The sequence below is a fragment of the Schistocerca gregaria genome, chromosome 1 (assembly GCF_023897955.1).
Source record: "Schistocerca gregaria isolate iqSchGreg1 chromosome 1, iqSchGreg1.2, whole genome shotgun sequence".
Taxonomy (NCBI): domain Eukaryota; kingdom Metazoa; phylum Arthropoda; class Insecta; order Orthoptera; family Acrididae; genus Schistocerca; species Schistocerca gregaria.
The window spans coordinates 272,033,501-272,054,268 of NC_064920.1; the positions used below are offsets into that span (position 1 = coordinate 272,033,501).

At 41.4% G+C, this 20,768-nt stretch overlaps 1 protein-coding gene across 1 annotated transcript in view; it reads right to left on the bottom strand.

Moving 5' to 3' along the window:
- Positions 1 to 20,768, bottom strand: part of LOC126340558 (uncharacterized) — a 75,100-nt gene that overhangs the window by 27,436 nt on the left and 26,896 nt on the right. Inside the window, 2 exon segments of the mRNA XM_050001699.1 lie at positions 7,185 to 7,391; positions 18,876 to 19,120. Coding sequence (XP_049857656.1) covers positions 7,185 to 7,391; positions 18,876 to 19,120 — 452 coding nt within the window.

The window sequence follows — 20,768 nt, forward strand, 5'->3', positions numbered from 1 at the left end:
CGTGTTGGTACAGAAGTCTTTTATGAATCACTGGTAGAATGAACACACTCCAAGAAAATTCCTCCCATCACAAATGTGTCAAGGAGTCAGAAAATCTGTGACTGCTCTTATTTTCTCTAAATCATGACAGCCTCCATCGCTATCAACTAGGTGCCTTGAGGTTTTTATTTCAAGGGCACTTTTATGGATTCAGATGGAGATCTGTAGTCTGAATACATTTCTACACAATTATCAGATGGCTTAGATGTTCTCGAAATGTCTTTGAGAAAACAACAATGTGATCAAGATAGCAAAAACATGTAATCAATTTTGTGTCAGAGGAAGTTGTCCATCATACACTCCTGGAAATTGAAATAAGAACACCGTGAATTCATTGTCCCAGGAAGGGGAAACTTTTGTGACACATTCCTGGGGTCAGATACATCACATGATCACACTGACAGAACCACAGGCACATAGACACAGGCAACAGAGTATGCACAATGTCGGCACTAGTACAGTGTATATCCACCTTTCGCAGCAATGCAGGCTGCTATTCTCCCATGGAGACGATCGTAGAGATGCTGGATGTAGTCCTGTGGAATGGCTTGCCATGCCATTTCCACCTGGCGCCTCAGTTGGACCAGCGTTCGTGCTGGACGTGCAGACCGCGTGAGACGACGCTTCATCCAGTCCCAAACATGCTCAATGGGGGACAGATCCGGAGATCTTGCTGGCCAGGGTAGTTGACTTACACCTTGGGCACGTTGGGTGGCACGGGATACATGCGGACGTGCATTGTTCTGTTGGAACAGCAAGTTCCCTTGCCGGTCTAGGAATGGTAGAACGATGGATTCGATGACGGTTTGGATGTACCGTGCACTATTCAGTGTCCCCTCGACGATCACCAGAGGTGTACGGCCAGTGTAGGAGATCGCTCCCCACACCATGATGCCGGGTGTTGGCCCTGTGTGCCTCGGTCGTATGCAGTCCTCATTGTGGCGCTCACCTGCACGGCGCCAAACACGCATACGACCATCATTGGCACCAAGGCAGAAGCGACTCTCATCGCTGAAGACGACACGTCTCCATTCGTCCCTCCATTCACGTCTGTCGCGACACCACTGGAGGCGGGCTGCACGATGTTGGGGCGTGAGCGGAAGACGGCCTAACGGTGTGCGGGACCGTAGCCCAGCTTCATGGAGACGGTTGCGAATGGTCCTCGCCGATACCCCAGGAGCAACAGTGTCCCTAATTTGCTGGGAAGTGGCGGTGCGGTCCCCTACGGCACTGCGTAGGATCCTATGGTCTTGGCGTGCATCCGTGCTTCGCTGCGGTCCGGTCCCAGGTCTACGGGCACGTGCACCTTCCGCCGATCACTGGTGACAACATCGATGTACTGTGGAGAACTCACGCCCCACGTGTTGAGCAATTCTGCGGTACGTCCACCCGGCCTCCCGCATGCCCACTATACACCCTCGCTCAAAGTCCGTCAACTGCACATGCGGTTCACGTGCACACTGTCGCGGCATGCTACCAGTGTTAAAAGACTGCGATGGAGCTCCGTATGCCACGGCAAACTGGCTGACACTGACGGCGGCGGTGCGCAAATGCTGCGCAGCTAGCGCCATTTGACGGCCAACACCGCGGTTCCTGGTGTGTCCGCTGTGCCGTGCGTGTGATCATTGCTTGTACAGCCCTCTCGCAGTGTCCGGAGCAAGTATGGTGGGTCTGACACACCGGTGTCAATGTGTTCTTTTTTCCATTTCCAGGAGTGTATGTTCAAAGGTGGCTGGAGAATTACATAGTCTAAAGAGCCTAACTCTGTATCTTAGAGGCCATTAGAAGTTGTGAACGCAATCTTTTTCTGGTCACGTTCATCAACCTCGATCTGCCAGTGGCTCTGCATTTCCATAATTTAGAAATACTTTGTTCCTTTCTAGCAATTTGTCTCAATGCGTGGCAATGGATAAACATCTTCTATGTGGTATTGTTCAGTCATTGGTACTTGGTTGTTGACACAGAAACACCATGTGCCGAGGACTACAGGACTACCAGAGAGGATGAAGGACATTCTGAAGATTCAATGATGTCAACTGGTAGTATCTTCCAGAATGAGATTTTCACTCTGCAGCAGAGTGTGCGCTGATATGAAACTTCCTGGCAGATTAAAACAGTGTGCCGGACCGAGACTCAAACTAGACAAAGTTCACAGGAGAGCTTCTGTGAAGTTTGGAAAGTAGGAGACGAGGTACTGGCAGAAGTAAAGCTGTGAGGACAGGGCGTGAGTCATGCTTGGGTAGCTCAGATGGTAGAGTACTTGCCCGAGTCTCGGACCGGCACACAGTTTTAGTCTACCTGGTAGTATCTTCTCAACTTCCGCCCAAATTAAGGTGCCTCTTTTTTTTTTTTTTGCTGGCAATGAGCTGCACATCCTGAACTGCTGTGGTTCTTCCTATGCATATACCTTTAAGGATCAGTCATGGCTGCTCATGATGATTAGTGATCCAGAGTTCTCCTTGACCACTTTTAGCACTTATGATCATTGGTATGTAGATTTATTTTGAGAGCCTGGGTTGCTTTTTACAATCAACAGAAGCCTCACAATTTCCCTGCATTTAGTTAGACAACTGGAACATGTCGTGATAATGGTGGTATAACGTTTCCAACTGCTCAGAGCAATCTCTGTAATCTGATCGTGTTGGATTCACTTTGTCAATCTGGAGTTACGATTGTTGGTGAAGCCTGCAAGAAGTCCCATTTGAGAAGAATATTATGACAACATTCAGCTTTTTAAAAAAGTTCAAAGGGCTGTGCTTTCTCATTAATAGTTATTCTTTTATTCTTGCAGTACATGCTTACGACAGACGGATATATTTTCCACCTGTGACCTTCAGTACAATTACTTTCATATCACAGATCATAGTATTCTTTAACTAGTAATAATAAGCATTTGACATTACAGAAAAAGAAGCCCATGTCAACTCGCACCTGGACCATGACAACGTCAATGCAATTTCATGGCATCTTTGTGACTGTTGCTCATTTTCATCTGTGGCATCCTCACCTCCATATATGGTCACCACATTTAGTGTTCCTGAATTCAGTGGCTAGGTGAGTGGCTGGTTCCTGTACAGCAACTGGCTAGGTCATGCTGGGAAGCAACCTCGTCCAGGGAATGACAATGGGCTTCATCCTATAGATCATCTATAATCATCTGCAGTTGACTGGTGCTAATAGGACCATTGTAATAGTTGATGTCTGGCAGCACAATAGTCACTGAACACCCACCTCCTTTCTCTGCAGTAGCGTACAAAGTGTCCAGGGTCTCTACATTGGGAACATACTAGCATGTTGTCCTCTCTATCACCAAAAGGTCTGCTATTATGTGGGGCACTATACTTGGCAGAGGAATTGGTTGTACCTACATTGGTCAGACAGTGGTTGGGGTTTGACAGTTGCTGCATAAGTCTGAGTTGGCAGAGTTCATTCTTCGTTCTTCTTAGCATATATTCCATTGGTGCTGGTAATTATCTTCAGCATTCTCTATTACCTCCTGAAGTATGGGGTCAACATTCACAGCTGCTACCTCTTGCTTATTCAGGCTGACAGTTCTCACTGCCATAAACTGCTGCATCTCTACTGTTACCAGCTGGCATGTGAGAGAGGCGAGATTGTGGCGGTCTTCCACAACTGCCATTGGGATCACATTCAGGAGATAGTCATACTTTTTCGTCTAACTCTTTTTCTGTAGCTCCCTGATGCACTGGCTCCACCTGATGAATTCTTGTGCTATTGTGACATCCTTTATGAGGAGGACTTGGTACATGTCTTCTGTGACTCCTTTCATCAAACATTAGATTTAAGATAGATGTGGTATTCAAATTCACAATGTGGGACAGCGACAAAACATTTTGTATGTAAGAATGTGTCATTTCCTCATTACATTCGTCCCTGCTTTTCAACTACTGTTCTGTCATGAAATGTTTTCTTTAGTACAGCCTGGGATTAGTTCCAAATATCAAGCTTTTCTTCATTTTTCTCAAATCACTACTAGGCTGTGCAGTCCAAGTAAAAGTATACATGAAAACACAATCAAATCCAAACCCAAAGGCAGGGTCATTAATAAAGCACAGCACTCAAAGCACATTTATTTAACAAACACTGCACAGTGCAAAAAAAAAAAAACACAACTACTGGATGGAGAGTGCTGCTAGCAGAATATGCAAACTTTGTGAACATAAGAAATTTTGAGAATCCCCCAGGAATGATAAATACTAAACAACTACTGGTACATGGGTTTCAACTGGTTACCTCCAGCATACCAAGTACTGACACTACCCGCAATGCCACACTGCTTGCAGTACAGCTCGTAGCATTATGCACTTCGATTGATTTAAGGTTGCAATGAGCACACTACACTAATTTTAGGAAAGGCAGCTGCCAGAATAAGTATGAGATGCCAAACTGATGTACACATCTCAGTGCATCCCCCCCCCCCCCCCCTCCCACACACACACACCAGAATATCAAGTCAGCAATTAAATATTTTTTTTTTTTTTTTTTTTGAAGAACTGTGTAAAGGACAAATTTATATTGCAATGTATTTTAGGAGCTTTTGGGCACTAAATTGCGAGGTTATCAGCACAATGTATTTTAATTATGATGGTAATAATTATGTTGTATGTATATTATGTCACTCGAGAAAGATGTGGCAACATCATAGCCAACTACCAATGACACCAACACCACAGATGCTGTCAGGCACCAATGTAGGCACTCGGTGCAGAGCTATCACTGAAATTTTTAAGGTCATTATTATTACAACTAATGTAAAGAATCCAAGCACTGCTCCTTAAACTGGAGAGTCTTTTTTGATTTATTGAGATAGTTAAACCTGGAGCAGGACAATGAACATGGTGAAGTATAAGGTACTGATTTATATGTAAACAGACCGTAAGATAAGAGATGTGCTTTGATTCTCTTAAGTCAGCAGGGCTGTTTGAGAATAATTTGCAAAATATTGTATAAAGTTATAGTGGGACAGATCAATGCAAGGTAGAAGGCAATGCCCAAGAAGGAAAGAAGGGTGTGTGTGTTTTTTTTTTTTTATTTTTTGGGTTGAAAAGTGGTGGAGGTGTGTAGGATTTGCTTTGTTTTTTTACTATTCTTTTTCAATTTCTTTCAAGTAACTGGCTGTGCTGTGATATATCTGAAGTACAGGTAATACTATGGTAGCTAGTTCCCTAATAAAAAATTATTAGCATGCAAACTCTGCTGAGATATTTTTGAGGTTAAAAATTGCAATCTATTCGCCAAGTAATTATAACTTGATGACTGTGAGTTTAGAATGGTAGAACTTTTATTTAACTGTCTAAAGTTGTAGTAGCTGCCCCATGACTGTTTCAATGCAGGATTGCACTCTGCTTGTAAAGACGTATTACAAGAATGATGACTATGCACACATTGCTCTATGGAAGTTCCGGACACTGAGGGGTTTGAAAAAAGATGGTCTGATGCCTGCTGTGGGTCTGGAGAAAATGATTCAGAAATTCAAAAAGACAGGTTCTCCTGGTGTGCAACCTGACAGAGGGAGGAAATGAATTGATTCAATGTTAGTAGAAGCAGTGGCCACAGCGAGGCAGGAGGAGACGAGTGGTGGTGTGCAAACATGTAGTCCACGGAGAATTGCCCGAACATTGGACATATCCGTGAGTATGGTGCTTAAAATTCTATGAAACATCCTTCTTTGCTATGCATTCAAAATTACCCAGGTACATGAGTTGCTTCCAGTTGACCTGCCAGCGAGAGAGATCTTTGCTTTAGAATTTCTTACTCGATTGGAAGTGGACAATGATCGGCCGTGGAAGATTTTGTGCACAGATGAAGCCTACTTCCATCTGACAGGATATGCCAATAGCCTGGGATCCTGTGGTTGCCATGCACAAACTCATGAAAGAATTTTGACCTCCCTGAGGAGTAGTATTGAAGGGATGTTGGATGTTTCACAAAGTGGGAAGAGATATAAGAATGCCAGAGGTAATTCATAGCTCTGTAAAACAAACAAACAAACACACACACACACACACACACACACACACACACACACACACACACACACACACACACAAACTAATCAACTGGCCAAACAAGCATTTAGTTAGTACATTCCCAAACTGTGATCTCATAGATGCCATTGAATCTTAATGGAGAAAATGTATTACAGTTAACGTATTGTGCTTGCACATTGGTGTACCTTGAAACTATCTTTATCTCACTTGTATTTTCCTCATTTAAGTTAGTAGTTGTAAATCCACTGGTGTACAGAAAAAGATTGTCTTCCAGAGGTGCAGCTTATAATCTGAAAATTGTAATATACACTATGAGGGTCGATTGAAAAGTTCTCAGAATCACCACAAGAGGTCAGAGCTAGCGCAACTAGTTGTTCACATGATATTCATTGGACTGTTGCCTGTAAATAAGTGCCATGTCAGTGCTCTTGGAAGAGAGCTGGGCAGTGACGTGGCTCTGCTGTTGCTCCTGTGTAGTGATTTGCGAAGATGGAAAAAGAAATAATAAATTAAGATTCGTGCAGTGATTAAGTACTACGTAAAGAAAAGCATCAGAGCAGTCTCACTACTCTAGAAATCAAAATGGTCATGGAGGATCGCTGATTGAAAGTACGTGAAATTGCCCACACTTGCCTGATGTCATCTGACAGGGTATATCACATTTTAACTGAAGAATTAGAAATGGAAAAATTATCTGCAAGATGAATGCCATGACTCTTGATGCGCACCCGCACACGTGCCGTTGCCATGGAAAAATTACACGAACTAAGGTATGAATTGTTGCCACACCCGCCTTATTCACATGATATGGCTCCGTCAGACTTCTATCTCTTACCAAAACTGAAAATTTTTCTTGGTGGACAAAGATTCACTTCAAATGAGGAATTGATGGTCAGAGTTGACAACTATTTTGCAGGCCTGGAGGTAACTCATTTTCAAGATGGGATCAAGACACTGGAACATCGTTGGACCAAGTGCATTTATCTACAAGGAGGCTACATTGAAAACTAAAAAAAGTTTCAGTGATGTAGGTATTTTTTTCTATTCTGTTCCAGAACTTTTAAAACCACCCTCGTACCAACATAGGTTAAATTCTATACAGTACAAGTATCATGAATATTAAGATTTACTTACTATGAGGCACCTTGAATGCTTCCTCCAGCTCTTGACACACAGGATTGATAACAATGAGAAACGCCAATATCAAATGGATACCCATAAGGATATTTGCACATATGATAAGATATGACTTGTTGACAGACAGAGTGATATTAGCGCTGACAAGATCACCATAAACAATATATCCAGCAAGTGCCACAGGAAAGTACAGCATCAAAATCACTGTGGAATAAAAAAGAAGATGAGACAAACTTTTTAAAAATTTCAGCTATAACTGGAATTAATTTCACACATTCATAAAATCTGTGCAGTAATTTGCAGATTTCTTTCATTGAAGGATTGTAATCTACAGATTTCTTTCTTTCTATAGCAGAGAAAGCCTACAACAATTGTTTCAACATCTGCTCCATTAGGGTCCTCCATACAGCACTATATCCTCTCATTATTGCAATTACTCCGCTGTTGCAGCAATTACTCATACATAGATATTCACTAGTCCCCTAATTTCGGCTACCATCTACTCACATTCTTGCCTTTCACTGTGTCCTCTCGTGTTGGTTTTAAGTTCTTTCCCCAAACCTCTCCCATTCGGATGTTCTATCTACATTTTTTCCTTCTTTTTTGCACACTGCCCCCTCACTCCTGTTACCACCAGTAATCTACTGTTTCACTACTATTGTGTGTGCCATCTAATTGATATTCTCAAACTTTCCAATACTTCCTTGTGACCTCATTTTACCATTTATCTTCCCCTCCTTCCTACTGTCACAATTCTTTCCTCTCCTAGATACTTTAAGTTTGGGATTTATTGCTAATGTGTACTCTAAAGTCTGCAAGTGTTTCCATATTTCTGCACGCATTTCATTACTTTTATATATGTTAAAGATCAGTTTTCAGTCTTCTCATCCTGTGCTAATGATCACCAAGTCTCTCAGCCTATGACTATGCTGTCTGCAATGAGATCTAAGAGCTAGAAATGTGGTATCATACAGAGCTCACGTTGCCACATCAACAGTGGATGAATCGACATCATGGACATTAGACATTAGTGAGGGCTCACTGCCACCCGCAATAAAGTATGGGAGGGGTTCTTGCAGGCCCCGCCTCCTCTTTCAGCATAACACCACACTCATGCTGAGGTCAATACAGTATTGAGCTAGAAAGAGCTCTCCTCATTTTGAGACATCAGTTACAGCACTCGACATTATTGAGCAGGACAGTAAGAGATAAAAGTTTTCAGATGAATATATACTTTTGTCAATGTTGAACATTGTACTCCAAGAGAACAGTTTTTTTTTTTACCTAGCGCATCAAGTGATGCTTTGCGGGTCCATGATGGTTGTAAATTATCCAATACTCCTGTCGCAAAGAAGTGTGTCAAAGTTAGGTACATGTTTTATTCATTTACTTAATAAAGTGAACTAATATTTCTTGTGTTCTAGTTTGATATGCCATCTCACCAAGCAATCGAAGAACCCTCAGTTCGCAGTGGTAGCATACTGGACTCGCATTCGGGAGGACGACGGTTCAATCCCGCGTCCGGCCATCCTGATTTAGGTTTTCCGTGACTTCCCTAAATCGCTCCAGGCAAATGCTGGGATGGTTCCTTCGAATGGGCACGGCTGACTTCCTTCCCCATCCTTCCCTAATCCGATGAGACCGATGACCTCGCTGTTTGGTCTCTTCCCACAAGCAACCAACCAACCAACCAACCCACTCTCAGTTGAAGCTGGACAAAAGTAGTTTGACCTAGTCACAATAAGAAACATTGTCTGTCAGATCATTTATATATGAAATATTTAGAATGCTTTAGTATCCAAAAGTGATTTGGATCCCTCCCTAGCCTGAGTATCAATACGGAGGGATGGTCAGAGACACATGTATTTCATACCAAGGCCACATCGTGCTCCCTCGGACACCACCATGAGTCTGTCCACCAATGCAACATTGTCTGTAAGGATTCAGGCCCCACACTTGTCTGACAGTTCTCACTGTTCTCTGAGCTTACAGTACCTGCCACTGATGGCAGAGTGGTCAGCCTTTTTTGTCTCACAACTAGAGTTGTAAAACTACTGTAGTCTACGTCAGACTATCATAAGTGAGTGTAGACTACCGCAGTTTTCCTAGTAGCTTTTGTCAGTTAAGATCGTACCATTTTACCTGTATGTTAGATGTGCTGCATACCTACCGGGTATTACCTTATAACTATCACTCTCTTTACGTATGCAAACAGTGTCTTACCAGATTCCCCTATAAACCAGGAGTGGTGAACTATCTAGGATCTGAGGATATGGGCCATGTAACTTACATAAAATTTTTGTTCTAGATAGTTATCCTCTTGTTTTCATGAAACACATTTCCAGTTGCAAACATGGACATCCTACAGAATATTGGAATGACAAAATTAAAAATTTGTGTAGAGCTGACAAGGGAAGGCCTCAGACATGGCTGACCGATTTGGCTCAAATTTGGCAGGTTGCTAGTGTACAACCTAAAACGAAGGACTCTCAGATATTTTGGGTCAACACCCCAGCAATTTTGAGAAAATCACCCCTAAAAGTTATGACGAGCAATGGACTCAAAATTGGAGGGATCGATAGATAATTGTAAATAGAGCATTTTTCATCATCAGGTATGTGGTCCGCAAACGCTTCTGCACCCACACGGTAAATGCTTTTCGCCAACAGCGCCGATAGCGCAACGGCTAAGGTAACTGGCTGGGAATCGGAGAACCCGGGTTCGAATCTCGAAGAAACCTAGCGGATGTTATTCTTTTCCTTTGTATTTTTCCATATCTCAATTGATAGGGATAGGAGGGTTAATGAGGTAAGTAAATCAATAAGGAATGATAATAATAAGGTAGGCAAACTAATTTCCCAAACGCCGTGAGTTAGTAAAGTATTAAACTTTTAAGCCATGTCACATGATAACAACTACGAATAAGAGTGCTTTGAATTCCTCATGAGGGATCATAGATAGCCAACCGCGCAACGCTTGTTTACAGCGAGGCACGGGACAGAATGTACGTGGGGAACGTTATGTTGTATGTTGTCCTGGTTGCCTCTTCATCTTATCATAGTTGTCAATCTGGAAGAGAGAAGGTGTCCAGCACGACTCTTATAGAAGTCAATCGGAAAGAGCTGTTTTCCGTCATTAGCTGCTGCAAACCTTGCAGATACATGTAGTGATTTTTCCATCATTAATGTGCCAAATGAAATAAGTTTTGTGAATGAATACAGTGTTATTCCGTAAGTAACATATGACGAGTACTGTATGTAGTTTGTAGTAATTAGCTCATCTGTTTATGCCGTAGTAACTAGTTATTATTTGTTGTCATATCTTTCAGGTGCATAATCTGAGTAATGGAGGATGTACACCCTTCGACTAGTGCTGTAATATATAGTTGGGAGCCTGTCACAGACGATGGCAAGTGGGAAGTTACCGTCGCTGTGTTTTGGTTTGTAAGAGTGTTGCAATACAGATGCATTATTAGTGCACTACCGGAAGCAGCCAGGTCTGTTTCTTGGTGTTTCAGATTGATAGGAGCAGCTATCGTCGAGAGATTTTTGGAGCTGACAAACAAAATGACTTTTCTTGATACTGAAGTACTATACCATGAAGACGAAGCAGGTGATTCAGTGGAAGATATCCCGAATAGTGAATCGCAAAGTGGTCATAAAACTTCGGAAATCTCTACGTCACTGGGAATATGTGCTTCATCTGTTCCTGATGAGTATTACGAACCGGTTACTAAGTGATTTAACTACAGTGCTATACCCCTTGAAGTAAAAGTTAAGGAAGTCGCGCTAGCAGGAATCATCCAAATAGGAACTTACAAACACTGCAAAAGAAAGGAGCAACAACAGCCCTGAAAAGGAAGGACTTGAAATTGTGGGAAAGCGATATTGTTAATGGAGGGACAAGATACAACAAATACCAGGCGATAAATAAGAGGACATACGACCAATTTGTCGTACCTCGTTGACGTAACCAGAATGTAACAATGAGAATACTTCAGGAGTGAGCTACAGGTGCAGCTCTTCAGTATATGGCCAACAAGGATTTTATGTTTGCTAAATCATTACCCCCATGAACCATGGACCTTACCGTTGGTGGAGAGGCTTGCGTGCCTCAGCAATACAGATGGCCGTACCATAGGTGCAACCACAACGGAGGGGTATCTGTTGAGAGGCCAGACAAACATGTGGTTCCTGAAGAGGGGCAAGCAGCCTTTTCAGTAGTTGCAGCGGCAACAGTCTGGATGATTGACTGATCTGGCCTTGCAACACTAACCAAAACGGCCTTGCTGTGCTGATACTGCGAATGGCTGAAAGCAAGGGGAAACTACAGCCATAATTTTTCCCGAGGGCATGCAGCTTTAATGTATGGTTAAATGATGATGGCGTCCTCTTGGGTAAAATATTCTGGAGGTAAAATAGTCCCCCATTCGGATCTCCAGGCGGGGACTACTCAAGAGGACGTCATTATCAGGAGAAAGAACACTGGCGTTCTACGGATCGGAGCGTGGAATGTCAGATCCCTTACTCAGGCAGGTAGGTTAGAAAATTTAAAAAGGGAAATGGATAGGTTAAAGTTAGATATAGTGGGAATTAGTGAAGTTCGGTGGCAGGAGGAACAAGACTTTTGGTCAGGTGAATACAGGGTTATAAATACAAAATGTTTAGTAATGAATAAAAAAATAGGAGTCCGAGTAAACTACTACCAACAGCACAGTGAATGCATTATTGTGGCCAAGATAGACATGAAGCCCATGCCTACTACAGTAGTACAAGTTTATATGCCAACTAGCTATGCAGATGATGAAGAAATTGATGAAATGTATGATGAGATAAAAGAAATTATTCAGGTAGTGAAGGGAGACGAAAATTTAAGTCATGGGTGGCTGCAATTCGAGAGTAGGAAAAGGGAGAGAAGGAAACATAGTAGTGACTATGGATTGGGGGAGAGAAATGAAAGAGGAAGCCGTCTGGTAGAATTTTGCACAGAGCGTAAGTTAATCATAGCTAACACTTGGTTCAAGAATCATAAAAGAAGGTTGTATGCATGGAAGAATCCTGGAGATACTAGGAGGTATCAGATAGATTATATAATGGTAAGACAAAGATTTAGGAACCAGGTTTTAAATTGTAATACATCTCCAGGGGCAGGTGTGGACTCTTGACCACAATCTATTGATTATGACCTGTAGATTAAAACTGAAGAAACTGCAAAAAGGTGGGAATTTAAGGAGATGGGACCTAGATAAACTAACTAAAGCAGAGGTTGTACATAGCTTCAGGGAGAGCATAAGGGAACAATTGACAGGAATGGGGGAAAGAAATACAGTAGAAGAAGAATGGGTAGCTTTGAGGGATGAAGTAGTAAAGGCAGCAGAGGATCAAGTAGGTAAAAAGACGAGGGCTAGTAGAAATCCTTGGGTACCAGAAGAAATATTGAATTTAATTGATGCAAGGAGAAAATATAAAAATGCAATAAATGAAGCAGGCAAAAAGGAATACAAAAAATGAGATCGACAGGTAGTGCAAATTGGCTAAGCAGGGATGGCTAGAGGACAAATGTAAGGATGTAGAGGCTTCTCTCACTAGGGGTAATATAGATACTGCCTACAGGAAAAATAAAGAGACCTTTGGAGAAAAGAGAACCTCTTGTATGAATATCAAGAGCTCAGATGGAAACCCAGTTCTAAGCAAAGAAGGGAAAGCAGAAAGGTGGAAGGAGTATATAGAGGAACTATACAAGGGCAATGTTCTTGAGGATAATATTATAGAAATGGAAGAGAATGTAGATGAAGATGAAATAGGAGATATGAAACTGCATGAAGAGTTTGACAGAGCACTGAAAGACCTAACTTGAAACAAGGCCCCAGGAGTATACAACATTCCATCAGAACTACTGACAGCCTTGGGAGAGCCAGGCCTGACAAAACTCTACCATCTGGTGAGCAAGATGTACGAGACAGGCGAAGTACCCTCGAACTTCAAGAAGAATATAATAATTCCAATCCCAAAGAAAGCAGGTGTTGACAGAGGTCACAGCTGCATAATACTAATGCAAATTCTTTACAGACGAATGGAAAAACTGGTAGAAGCCGACCTCGGTGAAGATCAGTTTGGATTCCGCAGAAATGTTGGAACACGTGAGGCAAGACAGACCCTATAACTTATCTTAGAAAATAGATTAAAGAAAGGCAAGCCTACATTTCTAGCAATTGTCGACTTAGAGAAAGCTTTTGACATTGTTGACTGGAATACTCTCTTTCAAATTCTGAAGGTGGCAGGGGTACAATACAGGGAGCAAAAGGCTATTTACAATTTGTACAGAAACCAGATGGCAGTTATAAGAGTTGAGGGGCATGAAAGGGAAGCAGCGGTTGGGAAGGGAGTGAGACAGGGTTGTAGCCTCTCCCCAATGTTATTCAATCTGTATACTGAGTATGCAGTAAAGGAAACAAAAGAAAAACTCGGAGTAGGTATTAAAATCCATGTAGAAGAAATAAAAACGTTGAGGTTCGCCGATGACATTGTAATTCTGTCAGAGACAGCAAAGGACTTGGAAGAGTACTTGAACGGAATGGACAGTGTATTGAAAGGAGGATATAAGACGAACATCAACAAAAGCAAAATGAGGATCATGGAATGTAGTCGAATTAAGTCAGGTGATGTTGAGGGAATTAGATTAGGAAATGAGACACTTAAAGTAGTAAAGGAGTTTTGCTATTTGGGTAGCAAAATAACTGATGATGTTCAAAGTAGAGAGGATATAAAATGTAGACTGGCAATGGCAAGGAAAGCGTTTCTGAAAATGCGATTTTTGTTAACATCGAGTATAGATTTAAGTGTCAGGAAGGCGTTTCTGAAAGTATTTGTATGGGGTGTAGCCACGTATGGAAGTGAAACATGGTTGATAAATAGTTTGGACAAGAAGAGAATAGAAGCTTTCGAAATGTGGTGCTACAGAAGAATGCTGAAGATTAAATGGGTAGATCACATAACTAATGAGGAGGTATTGAATAGAATTGGGAAGAAGAGGAGTTTGTGGCACAACTTGACAAGAAGAAGGGTCCGGTTGGTAGGACATGTTCTGAGGCATCAAGGGATCACAAATTTAGCATTGGAGGGCAGCGTGAAGGGTAAAAATCGTAGAGGGAGACCAAGAGATGAATACACTAAGCAGATTCAGAAGGATGTAGGTTGCAGTAAGTACTGGGAGATGAAGAAGCTTGCACAGGATAGAGTAGCATGGAGAGCTGCATCAAACCAGTCTCAGGACTGAAGACAACAACAACAACAACAACAACAAATCATTATCTTGGGCAAGAAATTTTAGTTGTTTACTACCCCAAGAGGTTTGAGAAATTTATTTGCCTACCTTATTATTATCATTCCTTATTGATTTACTTACCTCATTAACCCTCCTATCCCTATCAATTGAGATATGGAAAAATACAAATGAAAAGAATAACATCCACTAGGTTTCTTCGAAATTCCAACCCAGGTTCTCCGCTTCCCAGCCAGTTATTTAGCCGTTGCACTATCAGTGGTGTTGGTAAGAAGTGTTTACCACATGGGTACAGAACCAACAGTTGTAAAAGTTTCTTTCCTCGATTTCTGGAATAGTATGCGTTTACGGACCCCATACCTTATGATGAAAAATGCTCTATTTACAATTATCTATCGATCCCGCCAATTTTGAGTTGATTGCTCTTCATAACTTTTAGGGGTCATTTTCTCAAAAACATGGGGATGTTGACCCAAAATATTTTATATTCCTTCGTTTAAGGTTGTACACAAGCGACCTGCCAAATTTGAGCTGAATCGGTTGGCCGTATCTGAGCCCTTCCCCTTGTGAGAATCGAACCCCTATTTCCTGCTTGTTGTGAGCAGTCGCCATAACAACTTAGGCTATCTGAGCACCGATCGACAGCCAGGCCCAAGCTTCCATATTTCATTGACCATCTACATACAACCTCATACATTCATATGGTCCAATACATATATATTATATAGCTGAAGGCTGTCCATATTTGCAACTGCAAATACATTTCTTGTATTTCTACATCTACATCTACATCCATACTCCGCAAGCCACCTGACGGTGTGTGGCGGAGGGTACTCTGAGTACCTCTATCGGTTCTCCCTTCTATTCCAGTCTCATATTGTACGTGGAAAGAAGGATTGTCGGTATGCTTCTGTGTGGGCTCTAATCTCTCTGATTTTATCCTCATGGTCTCTTCGCAAGATATACGTAGGAGGGAGCAATATACTGCTTGACTCTTCGGTGAAGGTATGTTCTCGAAACTTTAACAAAAGCCCGTACCGAGCTACTGAGCGTCTCTCCTGAAGAGTCTTCCACTGGAGTTTATCTATCATCTCCGTAACGCTTTCGCGATTTCTAAATGATCCTGTAACGAAGCGCACTGCTCTCCGTTGGATCTTCTCTCTCTCTTCTATCAACCCTATCTGGTGCGGATCCCACACTGCTGAGCAGTATTCAAGCAGTGGGCGAACAAGTGTACTGTAACCTACTTCCTATGTTGTCGGATTGCATTTCCTTAGGATTCTTCCAATGAATCTCAGTCTGGTATCTGCTTTACCGACGATCAACTTTATGTGATCATTCCATTTTAAATCACTCCTAATGCGTACTCCCAGATAATTTATGGAATTAACTGCTTCCAGTTGCTGACCTGCTATTTTGGAGCTAAATGATAAGGGACGTATCTTTCTATGTATCCGCATCACATTACACTTGTCTACATTGAGATTCAATTGCCATTCCGTGCACCATGCGTCAATTCGCTGCAGATCCTCCTGCATTTCAGTACAATTTTCCATTGTTCCAACCTCTCGATACACCACAGCCTCATCTGCAAAAAGCCTCAGTGAACTTCCGATGTCATGCACCAGGTCATTTATGTATATTGTGAATAGCAACGGTCCTATGACACTCCCCTGCGGCACACCTGAAATCACTCTTACTTCGGAAGACTTCTCTCCATTGAGAATGACATGCTGCGTTCTGTTGTCTAGGAACTCCTCAATCCAATCACACAATTGATCTGATAGTCCGTATGCTCTTACTTTGTTCATTAAACGACTGTGGGGATCTGTGTCAAACGCCTTGCGGAAGTCAAGAAACACAGCATCTACCTGTGAACCCGTGTCTAAGGCCCTCTGAGTCTCATGGACAAATAGCGCGAGCTGGGTTTCACACGACCGTCTTTTTCGAAACCCATGCTGATTCCTAAAGAGTAGATTTCTAGTCTCTAGAAAAGACATTATGCTCGAACATAATACGTGTTCCAAAATTCTACAACTGATCGACATTAGAGATATAGGTCTATAGTTCTGCATATCTGTTCGACGTTCCTTCTTGAAAACGGGGATGACCTGTGCCCTTTTCCAATCCTTTGGAACGCTTCGCTCTTCTAGAGACCTACGGTACACCGCTGCAAGAAGGGGGGGGGGGGGGGGGGGGGGGCAAGTTCCTTCGCGTACTCTGTGTAAAATCGAACTGGTATCCCATCAGGACCAGCGGCCTTTCCTCTTTTGAGCGATTTTAATTGTTTTTCTATCCCTCTGTCATCTATTTCAATATCTACCATTTTGTCAACTGTGCGACAATCTAGAGAAGGAATTACAGTGCAGTCTTCCTCTGTGAAACAGATTTGGAAGGAGACATTTAGTATTTCGGCCTTTCATCCTCTGTTTCAGTACCATTTTGGTCACAGAGTGTCTGGACATTTTGTTTTGATCCACCTACCGCTTTGACATAGGACCAAAATTTCTTAGGATTTTCTGCCAAGTCAGTACACAGAAGTTTACTTTCGAACTCATTGAAAGCCTCTCGCATAGCCCTTCTCACACCACATTTCGCTTCACGTAATTTTTGTTTGTCTGCAAGGCTTTGGCTATGTTTATGTTTGCTGTGAAGTTCCCTTTGCTTCCGCAGCAGTTTTCTAACTCGGTTGTTGTACCACGGTGGCTCTTTCCCATCTCTTACGATCTTGCTTGGCACATACTCATTTAACACATATTTTATGATGGTTTTGAACTTTGTCCACTGATCCTCAACACTATCTGTACTTGAGACAAAACTTGTGTTTTGAGCCGTCAGGTACTCTGAAATCTGCTTTTTGTCACTTTTGCTAAACAGAAAAATCTTCCTACCTTTTTTAATATTTCTATTTATGGCTGAAATCATCGATGCAGTAACCGCTTTATGATCGCTGATTCCCTGTTCTTCGTTAACTGTTTCAAATAGTTCGGGTCTGTTTGTCACCAGAAGGTCTAATATGTTATCGCTACGAGTCGGTTCTCTGTTTAACTGCTCAAGGTAGTTTTCAGATAAAGCACTTAAAAATATTTCACTGGATTCTTTGTCCCTGCCACCCGTTATGAACGTTTGAGTCTCCCAGTCTATATCAGGCAAATTAAAATCTGCACCCAGAACTATAACATGGTGGGGAAATCTACTTGAAATATTTTCCAAATTATTCTTCAGGTGCTGAGCCACAACAGCTGCTGAGCCCGGGGGCCTATAGAGACATCCAAATACCATGTCTAAGCCTGCTTTAACCGTGACCTTCACCCAAATCATTTCACAATTCATAGCAGCTTTGGACATGCATGCACTGCGATATCATCTGTTATGAAAAAATAAACAGTATTTAAAGCAAAATTGACATTTTCAATGTTTAATTCAGGTTTTATCTGAAAATCTGATGATCTATAACATTCACCAAAGGTACATTGCAGTAAAAATAAAGAAAAAAATACAGATGCATCAGTAGTTGCTTGATTGCTTCAATACTTTGCCGAACTTATATAAAACAGGTTTTTATTATTTGTAACAACTTTCATATTTATCAATAACAAGAGGGAATTTTAGCTTTTGATCATGATGAAAAAGTTCTGTTGAGTACAAGATGACAACAATAATTACATATATATTTTTTATATTTGAGCATGTGAACTGTGCTCGTATCAAAAGTAACTGCACTGGTGACATAAAAGTGCATAAGCTACATGATCAACTAATTTTTATTACTCATAAAATGCAATTTATACTCTGTACGGATATGTATGGATATAAAACACACAATGGACTAACACTGAATGACGTCCAGTTCTAATTAGGTGCAAAACAAGACAGATGCCATCGGCTCATAGTTTCTCTGTTAACATTACTTTCCCTACCAATGCTACCAATACTAACAGAAATCTTACCATTTACCTCATCATTTATGTACTGTACCAAAACTATCCAACTGTAGTTTTGGTAGAGCACAACTCTACTCACAGCTGTGTCTTGCCCCTGAATTAAATTGCACTGTGGGCTAAGAGGGCCAGTTTTTGAGTTGAAGGATCACTGGAGACCTCATCACCACTGACACCAAAATCCTCGCCAAAAATACTGCATCTAGTAAAGCACAGTGGGGTTCCAACCAGTATTTGAATTGATAATTCTGTCATAGTAGGTATGAGAGCAGCAAAGAAGCTCTGACTTCTCAGCAACATGTCAAAATAATCTCTATTGGATGAAGGTAATCTCCTCCCACTCTACCAAATGTTCAGAGAAAATAATTAGCCAGTATAGCTCACATTAAGGTGCACAATAAAACTTAATGACATTTAAATGCATTCATAAAAAATTTCTGGTGTGATAAATAATTATTTTTCTTACCAGAAAAACCAATCACAATGCTCGTGGAAAATTTGCTTTTATTTATCATGTCATTTTGAATAGTAGGAAATGTTGATGCTCCACCAAAAGAAAACAAAATTGTGCCAAATGCAAGGAAAAACCTGTGGAAACTATGAGGTTTATGGAGCACTGGATATTTATTATCCATTCCATCTATTACTATCTGAGAGAAGATGAAGACACATGCAAATGCTGTGGTAAGCAGAGCACCAACACCTACAATGCTGAAAAAGAAAGAGCAGTTATTACAATGCAGCTGCTGCAAGGAAAATGTTATATATTAGCGCAAGTTAGAATGTACAGAGTGAATTATTTAATGATGAGTTACTGTACAGGTAAGAAATTATTGCTATGCTACCCTCTCAAAAAAAAGTACCTCACAACTAATTTCAAATGACACTGCTGTAGTGGAACTAAAAATTAAACAATATTATTATACTGTATCAGCTAGTAAAGAAACTGTACACAATGTGATAGTTACAAACAATTTAGCATTTCTATTGATTACACTCGTCACTTATGGACTAAAGCTGGTACAGTCTTATCCCTGTACTATTGTTGAATTCATAATTACTAAACTCTTTGGAGGTCTCAAGTTATTGCCCCTCTCTGGCCCTTTAACCCTTAGTCACATACCTGTAAAATACACAACTGAAATGATTCATCTCCCACCCATCCATTGGTACGTCCATTCATACTTATATCCATCAGCAACAACTATTCCAGTCATGTCATGAGGACATCAGCACATTTCGTAACAAAAGAGGCAGAGGAACATGTGATAAGACACCATATTCTTTACCAAATTTGCTGTAACCACTGCATAGCTTTCTGTGTGGTGGTGACCGTGAACCTAAGCAAATAATCGCTATCGTGACACTGTGGCCAGGAGTAACATATTACCTAGTTGTAGAATATGCTGCATTTTATCAGCTGCTTTACAAATCTACAAATCATGGCAACTGGAGCCTTGTTTATCTTCATGCTACACCCCCCCCCCCCCCCCATTTCCTCCTCTCAATAAGTGATTTCACATGACTCCCAAGTGCATATTTTAAAATTCTCTAAGCCTAAGAGTACACATCTTACTGTCCTCTTTGGACTACTGCTGCTTCAACATACTATTTATTGTCATCTTTTTACTATAATTTGCCACCTCTGACTCCTATGTGCAGCATTGCAAGTACTGGAGCTGCTCTTTCCCTTCCCACCCACACACTCTCCTTAGCCACCCATTCCACCTTTCAGCATTCCCCATACCTCACAATTTTTGCATGTAGATTTACATCTAAACTCTGCAAACCAGCATGAAGTGCATGACAGAGGGTATGTCCCATTGTACCAGTTATTACAGTTTCTTCATGTTCCATTCACGTATGGGGTGCCAGAAGAATGACTGACTGAATGCCTTTGTGAGCAGTAATTATTCTAATCTTATTCTCATGATCCCTGTGCAGATGATAGCTTGGGGCTGTAGTATATTCCTAGAGTCACCATTAAAAGCTGATTTTTCAAACTTTGTTACTAGACTTTCTCAGGATAATTTAAGTCTATCTTCAAGAGTGTTCCAGTTCAGTTCCTTCAGTATCTTCTCTTCTCTCTCTCTCCCTCTCTCTGTCTCTCTGCGGGCGTGTGCGCGCGCGCGTGTGTGTGTGTGTGTGTGTGTTTTTTTTTTTTTTTTTTTTAAAGGAACTGATTCACTTGATTTATAATGTGTTAAAGCATTGTCCAGTAAGGTTCTGGCTACTGGCAGTGTTTAGAACTTTGGGAAATCCATATTCTCTAACCAAACTGATAAAATTTACAATAACTGGTGCATCTTTTCCAATTCACAACATGTTCTTATGTTCTGCTTAGAATAATGTTTAGTGA